This window comes from Theropithecus gelada, chromosome 2 (genome assembly GCF_003255815.1).
Source record: "Theropithecus gelada isolate Dixy chromosome 2, Tgel_1.0, whole genome shotgun sequence".
In the NCBI taxonomy this organism is placed as follows: Eukaryota; Metazoa; Chordata; class Mammalia; order Primates; family Cercopithecidae; genus Theropithecus; species Theropithecus gelada.
The window spans coordinates 118,138,501-118,162,083 of record NC_037669.1 but is presented as its reverse complement, the minus strand read 5'-3'; the positions used below and the strand labels follow the sequence as shown (position 1 = coordinate 118,162,083).

The following is a 23,583-nucleotide window of genomic DNA, read 5'->3' as shown; positions in this document are numbered from 1 at the left end:
CACAAGGCAGGCTAGTCCCACCCATGGTTCAGTCATGTAAAGATCTCCTTCAAACTTTGATACTTTTGGAAACTCCACAGCGGTAGCTTCCTGTGTGTGCCTTGCTCTTCCACCTCAAACTCTTGCACCTGCTGTTTTCACTTCCTGGAATGCTCTTCCTCTTGGAAGAGTGCTGCTTCTCATCCATTCAGACCCAGCTCAGCCAGCACTTCCTCTGGGTTCCTCTGAGTTCCTCAGACTTACAGGGGCTTTCTCCGACCTGGCTCCCATAGCACCCACTTTGCACCACAAACTGAAGCCCTCAGCATATTTGTTTGAGATTGTCTACATCTTGGTTTTTCAGAGTATGAGAAGCTCCAGGACTCTGCAGTGTCTGACACATTCTGGGTAACCAAAAAAAATGTCTGCTGAAGATATGTTGGCACTTTAAAAAATGAATAATGCATCTTTTTCCTCCATAAACAGAAAGAGGAAGAGCTATAACAAAATATAAGACTATATGTTTAAGTATAGCTTCAATATCTATAAAAAGACCCTGAAAGTAAACCATGTGCACATAAAGCCACAAGGACTAATCTGTATTTCAGCAACTTTAATGATTACAGGTGTGTCAAATTTTAACATGCTACCCATGATTGCTTCCCAATCTTCTAAAGCCTGAATATGAAAAAACAAAAAAAAACAAAACAAAAAAAACAAAGGGAGGGGATAGTTAAGAGTTGGGGATGAGACAAAGACATTTAACCACTCACAATACCGAAATGGAAATCCAACTCTTTGAAGCAGTTAAATTGTATTATTTGCTCTCAAAATATGCTTTGAGAGAGACAGAAACCATGTTAATGTTTTTAGAGTAATTGAACATCACTACCAACGAGGTTCCTTCTGTAGACATGATCAATAATAGTATCTTTCTTTTCATCCATGTATTAAGCTTCATTTAATTGAACAATTCAGAATTGGGCAATTTTAATTAGCTATGTGAGGAAATAAGACTGACACATTACTGGTTTTGGTCAGTAGAAACCTCTGGCTGCCAAGAACCAAATTTGGCACATGGAGTATCCTGTAAAATACTGACCCACTGTCCTTAACAAAAGTATAGTATGTGTATTTAATTCTTAAATGTTTTTATTTATTTATTTTTTTTTTGAGACAGAGTCTCACTCTGTCACCCAGGCTGGGGCAGTGGCACAATCATAGCACACCCCAGCCTCAAGCTCCTGGATTCAATCGATCCTCCCCCCGCCCAGTCTCCTAAGTAGCTAGGACTACAGGCACCTGCCACCACACCCAGCCAACTTTTGAAATTTTTTGTAGAGACAGGTCTCGCCACCTTGGCCAGGATGGTCTCAAACTCCTGGACTCAAGCAAACTTCCTGCTTCATCCTGCCCAAGCGTAAGCCACAGTGCCCAACCTGTATTTAAATGTTATACAACTATAGAACTAATGGGATTTAATCTAAAATGGACTAAGTTTATTATTAATCTGATGAGAAACTTTTTTTTGAGACAGACAGAAAAGGCTACTTAGCCTGTGAAGAGTCCAGATTGTAAAATATGTTTCCACGTCGATGAACCAACCGACATCAATTTAGTTAGCTGGGGAAAGATATATATGTGTGTATATATGTGTGTGTGTGTGTGTGTGTGTATTTTACTATTTAGTTCATCAGTAATTTCCATCGGTAACCTCCACCTTTAATTTTAATCACAACCTATAAAGCATATTTTGACTATTTCTTGTCAGAAATGATAGCTCAAGATCAACATTGCCAAAGTCAAAACATCGGTTTTGGAAGACATCGTTAACACCACTCCAACAGACAGGTTACAGGTCGAGACACTGAATGGAAAGGCACAGATGCCTGGAGTGCACTTGTGGAGTCCTGACAGGTCCATTGCAGTCCTCAGGTTCCTCAGCTTCTCAGGAGAGTTCATCACAGCTGGCCCCGCCCTGCTGGCAGTGCTCTGTCTGGGCTTCTCTGATGTCCTCTTCCCAGTTTTTTCTTGTTTTCCCAACTTCTGCTTTCTCCAAGGCTCCACATCTTCTTGGCAGCTCTAACACTACTCTTCACTCAACACTGGCTCCTCAGGGGATTTCATGGATTTCCAGGGTTTCCCTTATCACTGACCTGCCAACAAATTTCTCCCTATTTCCTATATTTCCTTTACTTATTCATCTCATGTTTTTAGTACTGGATTGTAGCTCCAGGAGGACCAAGTGCTGCTTGTCTTGTGAATTGCAATATCCTAGTACTACCACATAATAATTGCTCAACTAACAAAAGATAGAGAGGCCATGGTATATTTCCTCAATTATGGTGGTTAACTGAAGACACCTGTCTTTCATAACGTCAGAAGTCAAAGTCATCTTTTCCATACTCATAGGCCAGATCTCGAAGCCCCAGAGTTGTCAATCATTTGAGCAAATCTAAAGCCCTTTGTTGAGGAAAATATCAACCCTGCTTGTAAGTACGTCCTCACTACCTTCACACTGAGGCAAGATCACCCGCCATTAGGACTAGAATTCAAGTAAAGCACTTTAATTTTTATAACAAAATGTCATGTCAACAACTTTGCCTAAGGCACCTACAGTCTAAGGAATTCTTCACAGTTGACATAAAATTCTAAAATGAACTGATACCTTGGCAAAGCCCAGTGGAGCTCCTTGATATAAGACAGTGACTAAGAGGAGATTTCTGCAGCTTTTGGAGCACTACCTCCAGACAGATTACCTGGAGTGGAATTTTGGCTCTGCCACTTACGGGGTATGTGACTTGGGCAGATATTTAATTAACCTCTCTGTGCCCCAATTTCCTCATTTATAATTTAACAACAATAGTACTTATGTAACAAGGCTGGTATAAAGATTGGGTTAATATATTTAAATCATAGTTAGAAAAACGAGCTAGCAGCCGGGTGTGATGATTCACATCTGTAGTCCCAGCACTCTGGGAGGCCAAGGTGGGTGGATCACTTGAGGTCAGGAGTTTGAGACCAGCCTGGCCAACATGGTGAAATGCTGTCTCTACTAAAAATGCAAAAATTAGCTGGCCGTGGTGGTGCACACCTGTAATCTCAGCTACTTGGGAGGCTGAGGCAGGAGAATCGCTTGAACCTCATAGGCAAAGGTTGCAATAAGCTGAGATAGTGCCACTGCACTCCAGCCTGGGTGACAGAGTGAGCCTCTGTCTCAAAAAAAAAAAAAGACAAAAAGAAAAATGAACTGGCTATGATGATGATGATGATGATGATGATTCATATATCCAATTAGAACATCAGCACACTAAATCCATGGACTCTAAAACTTTAACTTTAGGAAGAGGTTTTGAGTTCTTGTTATATGCCAAGCACTGGGTTAAGAAACTCATATACACAATTACATTTAATCCTTATAAGTCTTGAAGGAGGTACTGTCATTATCTTCATGTTCACAGATAAGAAACTAACACTTACAGATGTTAAATAACCTGCCCAACTAGTCACAAGTGCTAAAGCCAGGATTTAAACCTAATAGCCATAACCAACAGCAGTCCATGTTAAGAAGCTCTACACCTACGCCAGATGCGGTGGCTCATGCCTGTAATCCCAGTACTTTGGGAGGCCGAAACGGGCAATCACAAGGTCAGGAGATCAAGACTATCCTGGCTAACAAGGCGAAACCCCGTCTCTACTAAAAATACAAAAAGTTAGCCGGGCGTGGTGGCTGGCGCCTGTAGTCCCAGCTACTCAGAAGGCTGAGGCAGGAGAATGGTGTGAACTCAGGAGGTGGAGCTTGCATTGAGCTGAGATCGCGCCACTGCACTTCAGCCTGGGTGACAGAGCGAGACTCTGTCTCAAAACATAATAATAATAATAATAATAATAATAATAAATCTATACCTGTATAGAAATCCCCAAACCTGAAAGCAATAGCAGATTGGCAAGAACAATGGTGACAATAAGAGAGAGAAAAAAAAAAATTACCATTGTAGTTTAGTGTAGACAACTGACAAAAATAAGATTTGGACTAAATATATTTCTCGTGTGCCAAGTACTGGTCCAAGTGCTTTACATATTAACTAATGTTTGATGATGATGACAACAAACAATAAAACTTTATTCACATCTTGTGCAATCTTCATAACTTTCCAGACTGAGCATTTTAATCACTTGCTAGATCAGTAAACAAACCCTTAGGTTATGTTCTCTGTTCAGGGCAACTAGTTGGGCAGGTTATTTAACATCTGTAAGTGTTGACATGACATTTTGTTATAAAAATTAAAGTGCTTTACTTGAATTCTAGTCCTAATGGCGGGTGATCTTGCCTCAATGTGTTGCCATGTTACCCAGGCTGGTCTTGAACTCTTAAGCTCAGGCAATCCACCCGCCTTGGCCTCCAAAAGTGCTAGGGTTACAGGTGTGAGCCACAGCACCCAGCCTATATACATCTTTAAAGCAAATACTGAGGCCATTGGCTTGAGGTTGTCCCTTTAACTAGAGCCCCTAGGTAAGCAGGCCAAAACCCAATTCAACATAAACAGTAAAATAAAACTTAAGCTTAAACTTTCAGAAACCACTAACTGACCTCTAGCCACTGGATCATATTCAAATAAGGCAAAATGCCTAGCTGTAGCCAATCAAGTAATTTCTCTACCTCTCTTGGGTGTTTGGTCTATAGAATCTTGCTGTTCACCCTGCAGAGTGCAGCTCTCTTGGCTCAAATAAACTGTTATACTTTTTTTGTCTCAAGTTTATTTTTTTAAAAACAGTATTAGCATCCTCCAGGACTAAAATTTGTAAACACATAATACACTTTTTCCCTATGTGATGCATTCTTAATGTGGATCATACAACTAGCCACAAAAGAGCTGAGAGTGGAGGGAGAAGAGGGAGAAGGGGAAGACAGAAGATTGAACGACCATAACAGGAGACTGCTGAATACAGCTGAAAGAGCTATGGGGTCCAGCAGACCTTGCTCACAGCCAACTTCACTAAGCAGGCCCCTGTCTCTGAAGAAGTTACTGAACTTTGTTGAGCCTCTATTTCCTTTCCTATAAAATGAGAACATTAACTACTATTTTATAAAGTGGTTGTGTTTATAATTCTGCAAATGCATCTATTACTATGTAGATATCTGCCAGCAATCTTATTGTTAAAAGCTGATCTTTTTCTAAAAGCAGAATTTTTTTTTTTTTTTTTTTTTTGAGATGGAGTCTCACTCTGTCACCCAGGTTGGAGTACAGTGGCGTGATCTCGGCTCACTGCAAGCTCCGCCTCCCAGGTTCAAGCGATTCTCCTACCTCAGCCTTCCAAGTAGCTGGGATTACAGGCACCCGCCACCACGCCCGGCTAATTTTTGTATTTTTAGTAGAGACGGGGTTTCACCATGTTGGCCAGGCTGGTCTCGAACTCCTGATCTCAGGTGATACCCCTGCCTCAGCCTCCCAAAGTGCTGGGATTACAAGCGTGAGCCACTGCACCCGGCCTCTAAAAGAAGAATTGACTTGCTTTGCAAAGAAAGTTAAGGAAGCCTGGATAATTGCTATCTGGCCTTGCCTCTCACAAACAAGGAAGAACTGTGTGCAGTGAAATGGAAGTGCCTGAAACCTTGGGACAAAGTGACTTTACCTTGGAAATGATGCATATACCAGAAACAGTGAGATAAACATCTTCCACTTTTTAAAAAGTAGATTTCAAAGAGTTCAAAGAAAGATAGTTTGAGTCTCAGGGCAGGGACAACATTACGGGACAGGCAGCTCAGAAAAGGGTCTCAGTCTCTCATGGGGTATTAATCAACTACCCTATTCAGGGGGAAAAAGAAAAGGCAGATGACTATCAAATATGGAAAATCACCAGTGTTCTTTTAAGGAGATGGCCTATAACTAACATTTAGTTAGAAACAGACACATAATTCACGACAAATTTGAAAACAAGCAAAAATCTAAACATGAGGAAGTTAGAAACCCAGAAAACAGTGAGGCTTGCAAAACACAGTTGTGAAGGACAACACAAAACCATTTTTGTCTACGTTCAGAGTCAGAAGCGCGTGGACGCACAGGGCCTGCCCCATGTGACAGACGCAGTAACACAGTGATAATGCAAGCAGAACCATGAATTCCTAATTTCTCTTTAGTTTCTCTATCACGAACGGTTTTCAAACAAAAACAAAAGTCCTAAAGCAGTAAGAGGAAAATTATGTCTATGATAGGTGAGAAAATTTATGATTTGGTGGGGGTGCCTGTACATAAGTAGCAACATAAGCAACATCTAAGGGCCATAAAAGAAAAACAAAACACTAGCAGAGTGTTGAGAAAGCAATTAAGGGAAGGAGATGGGGAAGTTCTCAAAAGAGATGATTTCTGAGTTGGTATTGAAATATTGGATATTGGCCAAAGTAAAAGGGTGGGAGGGGATCTGGGACAGAGGGGACAACAGGAGAAGCATAAGCAGATTCACGAGCTAAACTGTCATCTATGACACAGTGAGGCTGCAGTCAGCAAAATGGTGCCAGGTTGTAGCAAGCACCAAGTGCCAGCCAAAGAACTTAGCACTTTTATTCTACAGGGGATAGGAAGTGTGGGTGGGGTGGAGGAGTGGCAACTGGAGGATTAACAGTCAGACTGGAGCACTCAGGGCTCGTAACAAGTGATCATTTCACAACCTTGACGTGATTAGGCCTAATGTGTGCAAGACAAATAAATGCAGCCTGAGCATCCGTCCTGGTTTGACTGAGAATCATTCAGGTTTAAAACCATTGTCCTGAGCCAAGCATGGTGCCTCATACCCATAATCTCAGCACTTTGGGAGGCTGAGGCAGGAGAATCACTTGAACCCAGGAGTTTAAGACCCACCCTGGTAATATAGGGAGACCTCGTCTCTACAAAAAATACAAAAATCAGCTGGGCGTGGTGGTGTGTGCCTGTGGTCCCAGCTACTTGGGAGGCTGAGGTGGGAAGATTGCTTGAACCTGGGGAGGCAGAGGTTGCAGTGAGCCAAGATCATGCCACTGCACCCTAGCCTGCGCCACAGAGACCCTGTCTCAAAACAAAGAAAAAAACACTGTTGACCTAGCATGATTATTAATAGCAGTCCCTGCTACTCTCAAAGATGTCCTGGTTTGGACAATAAATTATATGGCTACCTAAATACATGTAACTTGGGGACTATCTATCTGTGTTTAATATCAACGATAATAGACATACATTTTAAAAGTTACAAACCAGGGAAACGTGAGCTTCCCAACAGGTATTCTACAAATGGATTACAGGTGGGGCACTAGCTATCAATATTTAAATATTTTATAGAGGTAAAAACTTAAAGCCATTTTGTCTAACTATACAGAGTTGAAGAGTTGGCATCAGAGTTGGCATTCTATTTGAGAACCATTTGTGTAACTCTTTATAAATCTTGTGAATTCTGTTATTCAAGCTCATACAGATTCCCCCAAAATTGCTTCCATAATCCCCAGTATACAACACAAATGTAACTGTTTCTGACACGAAAAATAGTAAGAAGCACTGATGTAGATTAATTGTTGAAGCTCAAAAAAAAAAAGAAATCAGGACAAAAAAATCACTAGTGACTAAGTTATCATGAGTGTCCTCACAGCATAGCCCAGCAGGGAGGGCATGAAAGTAAGAGACCATGAATTTCTATTGCAGTTCCCATTTCACAGGTTAAAAAAAAATACTTTCTTTTAAGAGACAGGGTCTTGCTCTGTCACCCAGGCTAGAGTGTATGGTGTGATCACACACCACAGCCTTTACCTTCTACGCTCAAGAGGTCCTCATTCTCCCCAGTAGCTGAGATTATGTGCCACCACATCCAGCTAATTATTTTTTGCAGAGACAGTCTTACTTCGTTGCCAAGGCTGGTCTTGAACTCCTGGCCTCAAGGGGCCTCCTGCCTTGGGATTACAGGTGTGAGCCACTGTGCCTGGCCCTGATCATATGATCTTGATGATGTCCTTGACTCTTTCTGAACCTCAAGTTCCCTTAGCTGACAAAAGGAAATAACAATGGCAACCAGTCATTTATTGAAAAAATGAAAAGAGGCGATATTAGTAAAAACCTTCATAAAATCTAGAGTACTTTATAAATATGAGGTATGCTAAAAAGTTATGTTCTTTAAGGTCTCATTTCTCTCAGGGATAGCCTCTTTTTCCACTCGCCACTGGTGTCCCTCAGGGGCACCCTTGGTAGAATCCCCCAGATCTTTCTCTCACTCCAAACACCTTTGTTTCAACTACTTCTGCCACTATCCATTTGCCGACCACTCCCAAATCCATATCCCCAGCCCAGCTCTGTCTCCTGAGCTCTGGATCTGTATATGCAGCTGTTTATGAACAGCTATCCTTGACTAGTCAGCTGACATTTCAAAACAGGGTCCCAAACTTTATACTTTCACCCCTAGGTCTGTTCTTGCTCCCAAATCAGGGTCATGGTCCCCATTCACCCAACTATTCCAGAATCTGTCCCAGGAGTCATCTTTGACTCCTTCCTCTCCACTGCTCCATACTCTCCCCTCCAACAGCAGCTCTGATCAGCTGTCTTCCAAATCAGTCCCACTTCATTAGTTCATGCTCTCACCTGAATTAGCATTTCCTAAATAGTCTTTTGCCTTTTTTTTTTTTTTTTAAAGATGGAGTCTCCCTCTATTGCCCAGGCTGAAGTGCAGTGGCACAATCTTGGTTCACTGCAACTTCCACCTCCTGGGTTCAAGTGATTCTCCTGCCTCAGCCTCCTGAGTAGCTGGCACTACAGGTGCACGCCACCACGCCCGTCTAGTTTATATATATGTATATATATATATATTTAGTAGAGACGGGGTTTCACCATACAGGCCATGGCTGGTCTCAAACTTGTGACCTTGTGATCCGCCTGCCTAAGCCTCCAAAAGTGCTGGGATTACAGGCGTGAGCCACCGCGCCTGGCCCACTTTTGCTTTCTTACATTCCAGTGTCTACACTGCCACTGTGAAGGACTATTCTAAAACACAGTTTTGAGCATGTGACTTCTCTGCTAGAAGACTTTCGGTTGCTCCTTTCTTGTCCACAGAGCTCTTTCTCACCTGACTGGTGCTTCCCTTCTGCCTCCCTCTCTGACCTTTGAACTTTAAGCTTCAGTCAGTCTAAACCACTTGTAGTTCCTCAGCTATACCATCCCCTCCCACTAGAACCTTCACATACTGCTGCTTCTGGCTGGAATGCCCCTTTCACCCTTCTCTTCTCTGGTTTCTATTATAAGGAAATCTAGCACAGATCGAAACTCCTGAGTTCAGGAGTAACACAGGCTGGAACTGAATTCAGGCTCTACCTCATATAAACTGTGTCACTTTAAGCAAGTCATTTTTCTTTGCATTTCAGTCTCCTCCTTTGTCACATTAAGAACACCTATATCATGGGCTAAACTAACTGCACACAAAGCACATAGCACAGTATCTGCCACAGAGTAAATGCTCACTATATGCTCAATAGATGTTATTTTTACTGTAAGCACTCAACTTTGACATCTCAGATTAGACACGTTTCCCCAGTGCCCAGGTCCACTTTAGATGTTTCTTCCAAGACTCTTGCAGCAACCCACAGATGCCTCTATCATAATTCAAGCACCCACCTTATCACTGGCAGTTGGTTTATCACCCCTCACTTGACTGTAAGCTTCTCAAGATTAGGTATCTGCCTTACACATTTCTGTTTTACCAGACCAGCCCCTTGCCTTTGTGTTCAGTTAACGTTTATTTAATACGTGATGACTTCCAGGGTTTTAATTTTATTAAACACTGAAAGACAGCTTGTTAAAATTTCATAATATGACACACCTTTGATTAGGCAGGCAATATAGTCCAGTTTTTCACTTGACAATTCAATTACAGGTAAGCACGGTGACTCATGCCTGTGATCCCAGCACTTTGGGAAGCCAAAGTGGGAGGATCACTTGAGCCCAGGAGCTTGAGAACAGCCTGGGCAACATAGCAAGACTTTGTCTTTCCTAAAAAAGAAAAAAAAAGCCAGGCATGGTGGCACGCACCTGTAGTCCCAGCTACTCAAGAGGCTGAGGCAGGAGTATCCCTTGAGCCCAGAAGTTCAAGGTTGCAGTGAACTGTGATCACACCACTGCATCCCCACCTGGGTGAGAGAGCGAGACCTTGTCTCTAAGAAAAAAATAAAAGGTAAAAAAAAAAAAAAAATAAAGTCAATTACATTTCTTCATTCTATACAAACATAAAATGAAGGAGAAGTGGTAGACAGTTCCCACATAATTTCATTTGGCAGCAAAAATAAATACATGGTGCTCACTTCAGCAGCATATATACTAAAATCAGAACAATTCAGAGAGGACCAGCATGCCTCCTGCAGAAGGATGACACATATTTGTGGTGTTACATATTTTCTTTTAAAAAGTAAATATGGCTGGGCGTGGTGGCTTACACCTGTAATCCCAGCACTTTAGAAGGCCGAGGTGGTTGGATCACCTAAGGCCAGCAGTTCGAGACCAGCCTGGCCAACATGGTGAAACCCTGTCCCTACAAAAATACAAAAAAAAAAAAAAATTAGCCGGGCATGATGGCAGGTGCCTGTAATCCCAGCTACTCGGGAGGCTCAGGCGGGAGAATTGCTTGAACCTGGGAGGTGGAGGTTGCAGTGAGCACAGATGGCACCATTGCACTCCCGCCTGGGTGACAGAGCGAGACTCCATCTCAAAAAAAAAAAAAAAAAAAAAAAAAGTAAATATATGTTATTTTAAAAGAAGCAATTGTGCATAAAATGAACATTTAAGAATGATTAACTGTACTTTCACATCATAGAAATGTCTCAGATCAAGCTCAAATTGCATGGTAGAGATAGGATGTCCCATTAAAATAATGAGGGTATTTCTATGCTTAGGGCTATATTTGTAGAAGTGCCAGAAAAAATAAAAAGGAAACTATAAATTGGGCATTATCTTACACACCTGGTAGCTGAATCAATCTGACCTTAATTTTTCATAGGTACTATCTGCAGAGACCAACTCAAGTTGTTCACCTGTCAGAACTAATACTGATTAAATAATGCCCCCGACACTATTCTTAAAACCTTTTGCTGCCATATGTTTAAAGAAAAATCCTAGCAAATCAGCTAAAAATTGTGGTTAGTGAAGTTACAATGTGCATGAAGAAATAGGCATCATCACAATTTCTGGACAATCATTATTTACTGATGTTTTAAAGTTAAATTTACCTGACAACAGTAAATATTCCAGTTCAAAACTGTTATGAAAGAGGTTAGCACGTTGGAATTCTGCAGTTTCCAGCTGAGCTGTCATTTAAACCACACCCACACAGCCCAAAAGCACATCATGCACAGAGAATTCAGGTGAGGTGACATTAAGTCTCAACAACTTTGGGGACATTTGGCATGATAAAAATCCTTGATCAACTAGTCCAAAAGCACTGTCACCCATAAGAAACAGGGGAACACGCAGCACAAATACCTATTTCAGCACTTCTTTTACATTATGTCACGGAAAAGATTCATAGTATAAGCAGTAGTAAGTTAGAGAATAATCAAGACAAGCCAGGCTCATGCTCCGAGCTCCCTTGGGACACCATTATTACCTTTAGTCACATTTTCCTTCCATCATTCAAATGCCCACCTTAACACCGGCAGTTGGTTTATCATCCCCCACTTGACTGTAAGCTTCTCAAGTTTAGGTATCTGCCCTACACATTTCTGTTTTGCCAGACCAGCTCCTCACCTTGGTGTTCATTTAATAAGTGACGACTTGCAGGGTTTTAATTTTATTAAACACTGAAAAAGAGCTTGTTAAAATTTCATAATATGACACACGTTAGATTAGGCAGGCAATATAGTCCGGTTTTTCACTTGAAAATTCAATTACAGGTAGGCACGGTGGCTCATGCCTGTGATCCCAGCACTTCGGGAAGCCAAAGCAGGAGGATCACTCTTCTAAACTATACATTCTAAACTCCCTCCTATGAGATTTTGTAACTATACCTGTTCTACACCTCTCAGCTCTTAGCTTTTTAATAGCTATATATTAACATGACTTCTCCATCCTACTAGACTGTGGTTTCTTCTAGGTCACTTTAGTGTCTCCCCAAAGCTTCATACAGGATTTCAATTCATGTTAAGTCTAGGTAACTGAGCACAAAGCATGGCACTATGATAGCTACATCAGGGGATCCGGTAAAGTCTTTTTAAAAGAAATTCGGTTTTCCTCATAAAGCAAATACTAAAATATACATTGATATGCATACGCACATCAATTCCACTTTAGAAATAGAAAAATTATCCCTGGGGGAAAAAGTTATTTTTTTAATACATTTTTTGTAGAGATGGGGAGGCTGGCACCGTCTCACTATGTTGCCCAGGCTGCTCTCGAACTCCTGACCTCAAGTGATTCTTGCACCTCAGCCTCTGTAAACTCAGCTGATAGCAATAACCTAAGCACATTCTGAGAATGACCCTGTAGGGCTGACACACCTAAATGTGTGTTCTGAGCTAGGGAGTCCCCAAGTGCCCAACCCAGTGATTTTTTCCTTATATATGATAAACATGTGAGCAATCCCCACCATGGAACATGGGATGTGTGGGGAAAAGAGAGATCAGCCTGTTACTGTGTCTATATAGAAAGAAGTAGACATAAGAGACTCCATTTTGTTCTGTCTTTGAGATGCTGTTAATCTGTGACCCTACCCCCAACCTCGTCCTTGCAAGAGACATGTGCTGTGGTGACTCAAGGTTTAATGGATTTTGGGCTGTGCAGGATGTGTCTTTGTTAAACAAGTGCCTGAAGGCAGCTTGCTCGTTAAAAGTCATCACCATTCTCTTAATTTCAACTACCCAGGGACACGTACAGGACATACATGGCCAAAGGTCGCAGGGACCTCTGCCTAGGAAAGCTAGGTATTGTCCAAGGTTTCTCCCCATGTGATAGGCTGAAACAATGCTGCTAAAAGGTTTATGGAGATGTTTACATATGCATATCAAGACATAGCATTTTCTTTTGAACTTATTCATGTCACAGAGATCTTTGTCCATATGTCTTACTGCTAATTTTCTCCCTTCGATGATCCTATTGTCCTGCCACTCCCTTATCTTTAAGATGATAAAGATAATTATCAATAAATACTAAGGGAACTCAGAGACCAGTGCCGGCGTGGGTCCTCTGTAAGCTGAGCACCGGTCCCCTGGGCCCACTTTTTCTTTCTCTATACTTTGTCTCTGTGTCTCATTTCTTTTCTCAAGTCTCTCGTTCCACCTAACGAGAAACACCCACAGGTGTGGAGGGGCAGGCCACCCCTTCAGGGATGTACAGGGGATCGGGGCCCTGAGTTTTGGGTTAAATGAAGGTTGCCAGGTGGAAGTCATTAGGGGGAGGACATCAAGTGGCAATGCTATGTAAACTGCATGTTTGCAGGCAGTTGTGGTTTTCCTGCCCTGCCTGCCACCACTGTACTGCAGAAAGACAGATATGTTGTCCAGCCTGCTGCCAATGGCCCATTTCTATATATAAAGTAGGTCTTTTGTCCAGCCCACCGCCACTGAACTCTTTCCCTTGTTTGTAAGCCCCTAATAAAACCCTATGTTTTGGCTGGGCACGGTGGCTCATGCCTGGAATCCCAGCATTTTAGAAGGCCAAGGCTGGTGGATCACCTGAGGTCAGGAGTTCAAAACCAGCCTGGCCAACATGGCGAAACCCCATCCTTACTAAGAAGTACAACAATTAGCCAGGCATGGTGGTATACACCTGTAATCCCAGCTACTCCGGAGGCTGAGGCACGAGAATCACTTGAACCCAGAGGTGGAGGTTGCAGTGAGCTGAGATCACGCCACTGCACTCCAGCCTGGGTGACAGAGTGAGACTCCATCTCAACAACAACAACAAAAAACATGTCTTGTCTGCAGGCTCTGGGAATCTTCTTCAGCCTCTTCAACCTGGTGCCTTCACTACTGAGGTTAATAGGGGTTTGGCGCAACAGTGTCCCAAAGTGCTGGGGTTACAGGCATGAGCTACCATGCCTGGATAAAAGAAGTTTTAAAATAATTTATTACTACATGTTCATTGTAGAAAATCTAGAATATACCAATATGAAAACTGAAGATACAACCTTATGGCCCGGAAGAAAAAATCATGTTTTAAATTATATCTTTCTGCTTTTTCTATACAAACATAGATACATATTTTGATATATAAATAGTGTATACACTATTTTGTAGCCTTTTCCTGCTTAACACGTAGTACACATCTTTTGCAAGTCATTAAACATTTTACAACCTAAATTTTTTTAACTGCCTAGTATTCCCAAATATGAATTTACCATTATTTAGTCTTTTACTGCTCTTAAATTTTTTCTTTTTTCTTTCTTTCTTTTTTTTTTGAGATGAAGTCTCACTCTGTAGCCCAGGCTAGAATGCAGTGGCACCTCAGCCTCCCAAGTAGCTGGAATTACAGGCGCGCGCCACTGCACCCGCCTAATTTTTTGTATTTTTTAGTAGAGACAGGGTTTCACCATATCATATTGGCCAGGCTGGTCTTGAACTCCTGACCTCAGGTAATCTGCCCGCCTTGGCCTCCCAAAGTGCTAGGATTCCAGGCGTAAGCCACCATGCCCGGCCTTCATTCGTTGAAATGGTGCTGCAAATAAAAGAAAAAAAGATTGCTGAATGTTCCTTCACATTTATTATAAGTGGCAGTGCTTTTAGACTAGTTCAACAAGTTTTTGGTTTTTTTTATCTTTGTCTTATGGTGCTGATGAACAAATTTTTTAATCCTGGAAAATGTTTCCATCTTTATAGCTAGAGGTTTGCCTATATCCATCATTACTTACCATAAATTCTATCTTAGAGGGATTACGGGGTCAAAAAATAAACACACTGCTAAGGCTTCTGATGGGTATTGTCAAACCGTTCTACAAAAACGTGGTTCTAACATATATTTTCTCCAGCAGTGTACACTTCTCAGTATTTTAACCTGCACTGAGATTACCATTTAAAACAAAAATCTGTCTGCATAGCATTTGGAAATCAGCCTTCAGGACTTCCGCAGACTCTCTTCTTTTGTTCCTCTAGTCTCCTGCTGCCTGGTCATCTAAATTACACCTCTGCCCTTCCCAGAGCTCCTTTTGTTCGTGCTTTTCCACTGCTCACGTCTTCTGGTGGCTTTGCTATAACACTGAAATTTGCCTAGCTAGTATTTTATCCCCTTAGGGCCAAAGTATCAACTAATCTGATGAACTAATCCATGCTAATGCAAAGGGGCTCATTTTCAGCAACACGTATGCAATATAACATGCAGTTTCAGGAAAATATATTGTCTACAACAGCAATGCCTTTTATCTTATAGAGCATTGGTTCTCAAGTTTTGCTGCAATTAAGATCATCTGGGGAACTTTTCTTTTATTATTATTATTATTATTATTATTATTATTATTATTAAGACGGAGTCTCGCACTGTTGCCCAGGCTGGAGTGCAGTGGCGATCTCGGCTCACTGCAAGCTCCGCCTCCCGGGTTCACACCGTTCTCCTGCCTCAGCCTCCCGAGTAGCTGGGACTACAGGCGCCCGCCACCACGCCAGGCTAATTTTTTTGTATTTTCAGTAGAGACGGGGTTTCATCGTATTAGCCAGGATGGTCTCGTGATCCACCTGCCTTGGCCTCCCAAAGTGCTGGGATTACAGGCGTGAGCCACTGCGCCCGGCCGGAACTTTTCTTAAACACTGCTAAGAACATTCATCTCCCAGAGATTCTAAGTTTGGTATGTGGTGTAACCTGAGCATCAAGTGTTTTTTTGTTTGTTTGTTTGTTTGTTTTGTTTTAAACAGTTCTTAGGTGATTCTAACAGCATTTGTGTTTGAGATGAGTCAGAGAGAGCCTAAGTAGTTTCTCCTTAGGGACTATGGGGAACCCCAACGAAGAAAAGCGCAATGAACATAATCTCAATCATCTGACTCACTGTACAAGATAAAGGAGATAAAGAGTAGTAAAGGGTGAAGTATTTGCCAATGACAACAGAATAACATTCACATTTCTTGATGGTAGGCGGCTGACGCTGTGTTAGGAAATAGGCTGAGCTTAATCTCTCAAACAGCTTCAATAGATTTTGTAATTGAGCCAATCAATTCGAACTAAAATTATTTGAGTAACGAGGTTGACATCATGCTATTTATTTACTTATTTATTGATTTGAGACAGAGTTTCACTCTTGTTGCCCAGGCTGGAGTGCAGTGGCACGATCTCGACTCACCGCAACCTCCGCCTTCCGGATTCAAGCGATTCTTCTGCCTCAGTCTCCCAAGTAGCTGGGACTACAGGCACCTGCCACTAGGCCTGGCTAATTTTTTGTATTTTTAGTAGAGACGAGGTTTCACTTTGTTGGTGACGCTGCTGGTCTCGAACTCCTGACCTCGTGATCTCCCTGCCTTGGTCTCCCAAAGTGCTGGGATTACAGGTGCGAGCCACCGCGCCAGGCCATGACACCATGCAATTTAGTAGTAGCGCTCCAGGTTTCAACTATATAAATTATTTCCAGTTTATATTTATTTTATTGCTTCAAACAAGGTGAGCATTCTTATAGATGTTCCCACAATCCACAATGAACCCTTTGGGACAACTAGAAGACTCACTACAAGTACCAGGCACTTAAATACATTACTAGACCTTACAGCAAACCTACAAGGCAGATATTGCCCTGTTTTACAGGGAAAGCTCAGGAAGATTTGAGGTGACACTGGTAAATTGCTTTATTGGGTAGAATATGTTTCCATCTGAATAATGATCTTTCTGATATTTCACAATTTAGAAGAGAAGTGGTAAGAGCCATTTCTCTGCAAATCCACTCCTGAGCCACAGTGTCAGGTGAGAACACTGGTTACCTCATCTATTACTGACTTCAGGTTACACCCACTATCATTCTCAAGCGCCACCTGAGGGTATACTCTGTGGCGGACCTTACACAGCCTTGTCCTTGATGGGTTGGCAAGCCTAGCTGGGAAAGAAAAGCTTTTCTCCAAACCTAGCTTGTCCGAGATTACTTATGATGGAAAAGACTTCTTTGGTGACCTGAAAATTAAGAATAATCTCTGCAGCCAACACAGGAGTTTGATCTTTTTCCTGTTTTCCTATGTTTAAGCTATTGTAGAAGACCACTAACCCACCCAGGTAAACAGCAAGTAAACATCACTGTTCCTCAATCTTTGAAGGGTATTACTTTCAAATTACATAATTTCATGGGGGAGGAGAGGGATTGCAGGGCTTCCTACACCAAGACTGACTTTATTGACACCAGTGCTAAAGAAGGGGATGATCATTTTCACCATGTCAACATGATAGGAAGCAGGAGGAAAGGAAGGGGGGCAGAGGTCTATAGTTTCATAGACCTTTCGTAAGAGAGAAAAAGAGCTTTGGAGGTGAGAATGTGGCTGAATTCAGGAAAAGCAAATCCATGTTAGGAATGTGCTACAATAGCTACAATACCCTAGTAAGGGGACTTTTCACAGGATAAAGCCCCCCAGATTATGTAATCCTACACATAGTGAATGGACAGGGAACAGGAATATAAACCCTCTGGGAAAATCATGATTTTTTAAAAATCAGCTTTCTCAGGTTGAAATGATTTTTTTTCCTCTTTCTCTAGTTGTCATTTCTGAAAGAAGGAGTTTATAAAAATATTCTAAGATTAAAGCCCAAGGTTGTGAGGAGGGAGGAGGCTTAGTTTTGGAGAAGGTTAGAGTTTAGATAGAGCAGGCTGCTCAGAAATACTGTCCAATCAGAGGGCTCAGCCTTGGCTGCAGACTGTAGTTTAGATTTTAGATTCTCTGACACTAAAAATAATGCCTCTTACCATGGAATAAACCAGAGACAGTTACATTTTCCTGTCCATGGGAGGAATGAACACACACCCATGATACAGTGGAGAGAAACGCTACCCTCACGGGTTAAGGCAGGTAACCTCACTCAGGAAAAGGTTATCTGACAGCCAAGGACATAAAATAAATGCTGTAGGGCAAGCAGAAAACATGCATCATGCAAACCAGGGCTGCCGCCTCCTCACCTCCTTTCAGCCAGCCCAGCCTCCCAGTCCCCGTTCTTGGGCTGAGCTGAGATCTGCCTCAGGTGAAACGCCTCCTCACCTCCTTTCGGCCAGCCCAGCCTCCCAGTCCCCTTTCTTGGGCTGAACTGAGATCTGCCTCGGGTGAAACGAGAAATCCCTCAAGTGCTTGGATGGAGAGCCCTGCCTGCTGTGTCCCGGAACGGAGCGCTCCACAGACTGGGGATACTGGGAGACTGCCCTTGCCTGCTTCTGCTTCTAAGGTGGCTGCATTCCCAGGAACCAGAGCCTGCTTTTCCCGAGCTCTCCTAAAAACATTTAACTCACTCTCTGCCGGCCCCTATGGGAGAACGACAGTGTGGAGAAGAGTGGTTTATAAAATGCTGAAGGATTTGCCTTTTGACGTTGCAAACCAAGGAAGAGGAAGATATTTAGGACAGACGAAGGTTTAAACAGTTGTCATATTCCATTCAAGCACTTCTTCCCTGTCACAAACGCAGACGGGGAAATGCAGATCTAGCCCGCTGCTGGCAAGGAGGCGAATGCGATACCCTGAAAATTCCCGATTGGACCACCTTAAAAAGCGATAGCCTCAATGCATTAGGAAAAACCTGCGTTTTCGTGGAACCCGGCAGAGGAATTTTGTATCCCCTTCAAATATTGCGTAAGAGGAGGAAGAGAGAAGCAGCGCTGAGCTGCACCTCACCACTTGCTGTGCACCCCGGAAAGTGGCGTCCAGCAGCATCAGCTTCCAGGGGTCGGACACAGAGCCGGGCAGCGGGATGTACACGTAATAGGCGGCCAGCGCCACCAGGGCGGTGAGCAGGACACAGGACGACCTCATCTTCCCCCGGCTCGGCTCGCCAGCGGGTTGGCAAAGAGGAAAGGGCGATGCCGCCCGGAGACCTCCGGCAAGTTTCTGCCCGCGGCAGCTGCTCATTCACGCGTTTCTTATAAGCCCAGGAGCCAATCAGAGGCTGCGTCGGGAGGAAGTTGGAGCGCGGACGTGCCCCCTCTACGGTGTCCTTGCAAAGTGTGGCAGTCACTCCAGGTTTGAGGAAGGCTCTGTCGCTGCGGCGGCGGTAGCACAGCGGACCCTGGAGGACACTGGTTTGTACTGCATGCGTGTGAGGATGGCTTTGCTCCTGGAGGGTCTTAAATGGAAAATAGTTTCAGTGTGACGAGTCTCTGGACAAAGCAAGTGGGTCATTCTGACTCAGAGTACTGAGAAAGGAAATAAAAATTCTGTTTTCTGGAGCCAGACTTGGAGTGGTTTGTAAGTTCTAGCTGATATATGGCAAAAGAAGATATTAAATTCTTCTGGCTCAAGCAATGAAAGACATCTAGCACCCACGTCTTGTTTCTAAATCCCATGCTCCAATAAAAGGAACCGCGGCTTTTTGACACCACCTCTGGAGAAAAGGCTGATACCAGGGCTGGCGCTGTAAGGTACAAGATGAACCTGTTGTGCCAGAGATGCGGAAGTGCTCAAAAAATGATAGGAACTGGTCAAAGGTCCACAGTTGCCAACTTGAAGGGTCTTCTAGTGGCTAAACCTGGGATAATTTTGCCATCAATATGAATCATCATAATGGATTATAACCCATTAACTAAAATAAAACTCAGCAATCTATATTAATATAAATAAATGAGGAAAGAAGAAAGGCTTTTCTTAAAATAGAATGCCAACTAGTAACCACGGAAAATTATAAATGAATGCTAAAACTAGAGGGTAAAAATTTGACACAGAATTTTGGTTCTTCATCGGAAGATCTCTCCACAAATTACTACAAAGGGAAAAAATAAAACTTTTTATTGGAGAAAATTGTGGATATCACCTAAAAAATTCTTTCAGTGGGTCAATGGTAGCAGAAATACATTTAAACCCAGATTTCTTGTTAATTATTGGGGGTGAAGAGGGGTGGGTGAGTACTGAATGGGAGAGAGAAAACTTCACTAGCAAAATTTCAACCAGAAATCCAGAAGGAAAACATTTAAAGACCTGTTTCAAGAAAGTGGTAGGATGACAACTCCAAACTTATTGATGAAGGTCTTAAAACACCTGGTATATATAATTATGCATCTTAAGATAGTAATTTTAATTTAATCAATAGAAGTGAAATAACCATAAATTTGATTCTGATAATGATATTTTTAGGAAACAGTTGGCTTCCTCTTCAAAGTTGAAGGAAAACTGGTAAGAAGGGCACACTTTCATGGTATTTCAAACAAGTTCTCTCTCTGTTTTTTTAGGGGGTTTTTTTTTTTGTTGTTGTTTTTTGTTTGTTTGTTTTGTTTTGTTTTTGAGATGGAGTCTTGCTCTTGTCGCCCAGGCTGGAGCGCAATGGCATTAGCTCACTGCAACCTCCGCCTCCCAGGTTCAAGCAATTCTCCTGCCTCAGCCTCCCGAGTAGCTGGGATTACAGGTGCCTACCACCACATCCAGCTAATTTTTGTATTTTTAGTAGAGATGGGGTTTCACCATGTTGGCCAGGCTGGTCTCGAACTCCTGACCTCGTGATCTGCCTGTCCTGGCTCCCCAAAGTGCTGGGATTACAGGCATGAGCCACTGCTTTTAAGTTACTGGTTAAGCTCATAATTCTAGACAGATAGGAATGTTTATGTTTAGGTTTGTGTGTGAGTATATGTGCAGAAAATTAGAAGCTAATTCTTTTTTTTTTTTTTTTTTGAAATGGAGTCTCTCTCTTGTTGCCCAGGCTGGAGTGCAATGGCGCAGTCTTGGCTCATTGCAACCTCTGCCTCCAGGGTTCAAGCCATTCTCCTGCCTCAGCCTCCCAAGTAGCCAGGATTATGGGTGTCTCCCACCACGCCCGGCTAATTTTGTATTTTTAGTAGATACAGGGTTTCACCATGTTGGCCAGGCTGGTCTTGAACTCCTGAGTTCAGGTGATCTGCCCACCTCGGCCTCCCAAAGTGCTGGGATTACAGCTGTGAACTACCATGCCCAGCCAGAAGCTAATCTTTATGGGTGATCAGAAATAATCCTGGAGATATAAACCAAGCTGACTACTGGATTTAGTTACATTACTTGCTTTCAGGAAATCTGCAAAATAAATTCAAGTTTTACTTAGTCGACAATATTTTTCTCCTAGATTTTGACTATATGTTCATGAAAACATAGATCTTAGAGCCAATGAAAAAACCAAACCGAACCAAAAACAAACAAGCAAACAAATCCAAAAATCCCCACACCTAACTCAGCCTTCCCTCTTCCACTGGCAGTAACACTCTCAGTGTTATAGATGAGCCTCTTGAGGATTAGCACAGCCAAGCAGCTTATTCATATTCCTCTAGTTTGTAAGTGACAGTAGCAATATTTATTTCTGCCTCTCAGTGAAGTGTGACTTCGCTTAAGCAGTACAGTAAGAGATAGAAACTAAGAAAGAACAAAGAAACTGCAGTAATTCTCAGATCAGAAATCTGAGAGCCTCTGTAGATCTGAGAGTTTTTTTAAATGAGACTAATTTGAGATAAACATAAACACCTTCATCACTTGTTTTCAATACTTCATTCATTCAACAAACATACCTGGCCCACATTGGGAAATAAAGAAGTTGTGTAAGGTCTCTACTTACCTTAGGTCTCTACTCTTTGTTTTTATATGCTTGGAGGGTGGGAGGGTTCAGGAGAGGATATAAGCAAGATACAAAAGGAAGAGCCAAACAATAAAGAAACAAACAAAAATTAATAAGCAACATGCATTAATATGCCTTGCTATGAAGTAATTCTATGGTAAGCACTTTGAATATATTCACTAATTTAGCTTCATAACGATTCTACAAAGTAGGTACCATTGTTACTCTAAAAGCAGACACTGAAAGATGAAGTGCTTTGCCCAAGCCATCCAGCTGGTATGTGAGCCCAGAGTCTGAGCCTAGCGCTCATGTGCTTTACCACTCAGCTCTACTGCTAAGTGGTTAAAAATGAAGAGAAAACAGCTGGGCATGGTGGCTCATGCCTGTAATCCCAGCACTTTGGGAGGCCAAGATGGGCAGATCACCTGAGGTTGGGAGTTCAAGACCCACCTGGCCAACATGGGGAAACCCTGCCTCTACTAAAACTACAAAAATTAGCTGAGCGTGGTGGTGGGCGCCTGTAATCCCAGCTACTTGGGGGGCTGAGGCAGGAGAATTGCTTGAACCTGAGAGGCATAGGTTGCAGTGAGCCAAGATTGCAGCATTGCACTCTAGCCTGGGCAACAAGAGTGAAACTCTATCTCAGGAAAAAAAAAAAGAAGAAGAAGAAGAAGAGAAAACAGAACAGGGTGTCTGGGAGCTGCTTTAAATTGGGTGAGAAAGGGGGCCTCTTTAAGGAGATGCCATTTGAGCTGAGATCTGCATAACAGGAGAAGACTGCCATGCAGGGTTGTGGCGGTGCAGGGAACAGGTACAGAGGCTCTAAGGTGCTAACCCCATCAAGGAACACTAACAGCTAGTGAGGCAGGAGTAGTGTGGAAGAGGTGGCGGGACAGGCTCAGTCACAGAGGTAGTATAGGTGCAGAAAAGCAGATCATTTAGGACCACATAGGCCGTGTTAAGGAGTTTGAATATTCTGGTGCAATGGGAAGCAATTGGAGGTTTTGTAACAGGGAAGTGACATGATCTTATCTATTCATATATTTAAAAAGGAGCACAACAGCTGCCATGTGGAGAAGACCTGTCAGGTGGCTTTTGCAGTAATCCAGATGAGATACGATGGTGGCCTGGAGCCACAGTTAGTTTAACAGTGGATTCAAGGGGACAGATTTGGGGTATATTTTAGACATAGAGGAGATAAGACATATTCATAAATTATGAACGATGACAAAAAGAGTCAAAATACTGTGCTTCTATGGCAATAAGGTATAGTTTGAGTGCAGCAATTGACTTTTTCATTTTTATGGAATTGTCTTAGATTAATTTTTATTAGCATCTAAATATACGACATAGCAATATCATTGCTTAACAAAATCTTTATTTTTATCACTTGAAATAATTTTCCCAAAGTGCCATATATTACACCATGTAAAGTGGTTTTCTTCATCCAAGACAAGCAGAACTTTAGTTCAACATTTATTGAGTTTTGCTATCTGTAAGGCATTGTGGTAGATGCTGTCATGATGAAAATATAGTTCTTTTCCCTGTGAAAAAGTACTCTAGTTAGAGAGAAAGTCAGGTAAGTAGATAGTTTCAAATAAGTACAAAGTTCAGAGATGTAACACGGAAGAAGTCAAAATTAATTCTGTTCCAGATAAATGAAGAATAAGAAATACTCAAAAAATACTCAAAAATGGCGATGACTGAACAAGTTTTGCAGGCTGAAAAGGAGTGTGTGTACAGGCAGACAATAAGTGAGACCATCCCAAGCAGAAAGAAGAGATTATATGGGAATTCTGAAGTGTGATAGGAGCAGAGAACTACACGTAGTTCAATATTTCTGGAGCATCAGATGCAGGGAGGTGGAGCGTAATGAGAGTATAACCTGAGAGTTAGAGATCACATAATGGAGGGCCTCCTACGTATGTTACATCATTGAGGAGTTTGAACA

The 23,583-nt window shown here is 42.3% G+C and overlaps 1 protein-coding gene and 1 non-coding gene across 6 annotated transcripts in view; one reads left to right on the top strand and one right to left on the bottom strand.

Annotated features, from left to right (window-relative positions):
• The window catches only part of NCEH1 (neutral cholesterol ester hydrolase 1), an 87,994-nt gene extending 68,883 nt beyond the window's left edge, over nucleotides 1-19,111 (bottom strand). For 3 of the 5 annotated variants that reach the window (XM_025377315.1, XM_025377316.1, XM_025377317.1), the window contains exon 1: nucleotides 18,743-19,111. In XM_025377315.1, the coding sequence (XP_025233100.1) occupies nucleotides 18,743-18,976 (234 nt within the window). In that variant the 5' untranslated portion in view covers nucleotides 18,977-19,111. Of the gene's footprint in view, nucleotides 1-5,489; nucleotides 5,493-18,742 lie in introns of all 5 variants that reach the window. The other 2 variants (XM_025377319.1, XM_025377318.1) reach the window with 2 other exon arrangements.
• Nucleotides 10,275-10,377, top strand: LOC112619853. Its single transcript, XR_003118351.1, has one exon. It is a non-coding gene; the product is annotated as a U6 spliceosomal RNA (small nuclear RNA).
• Nucleotides 19,112-23,583: the final 4,472 nt, after the last annotated feature.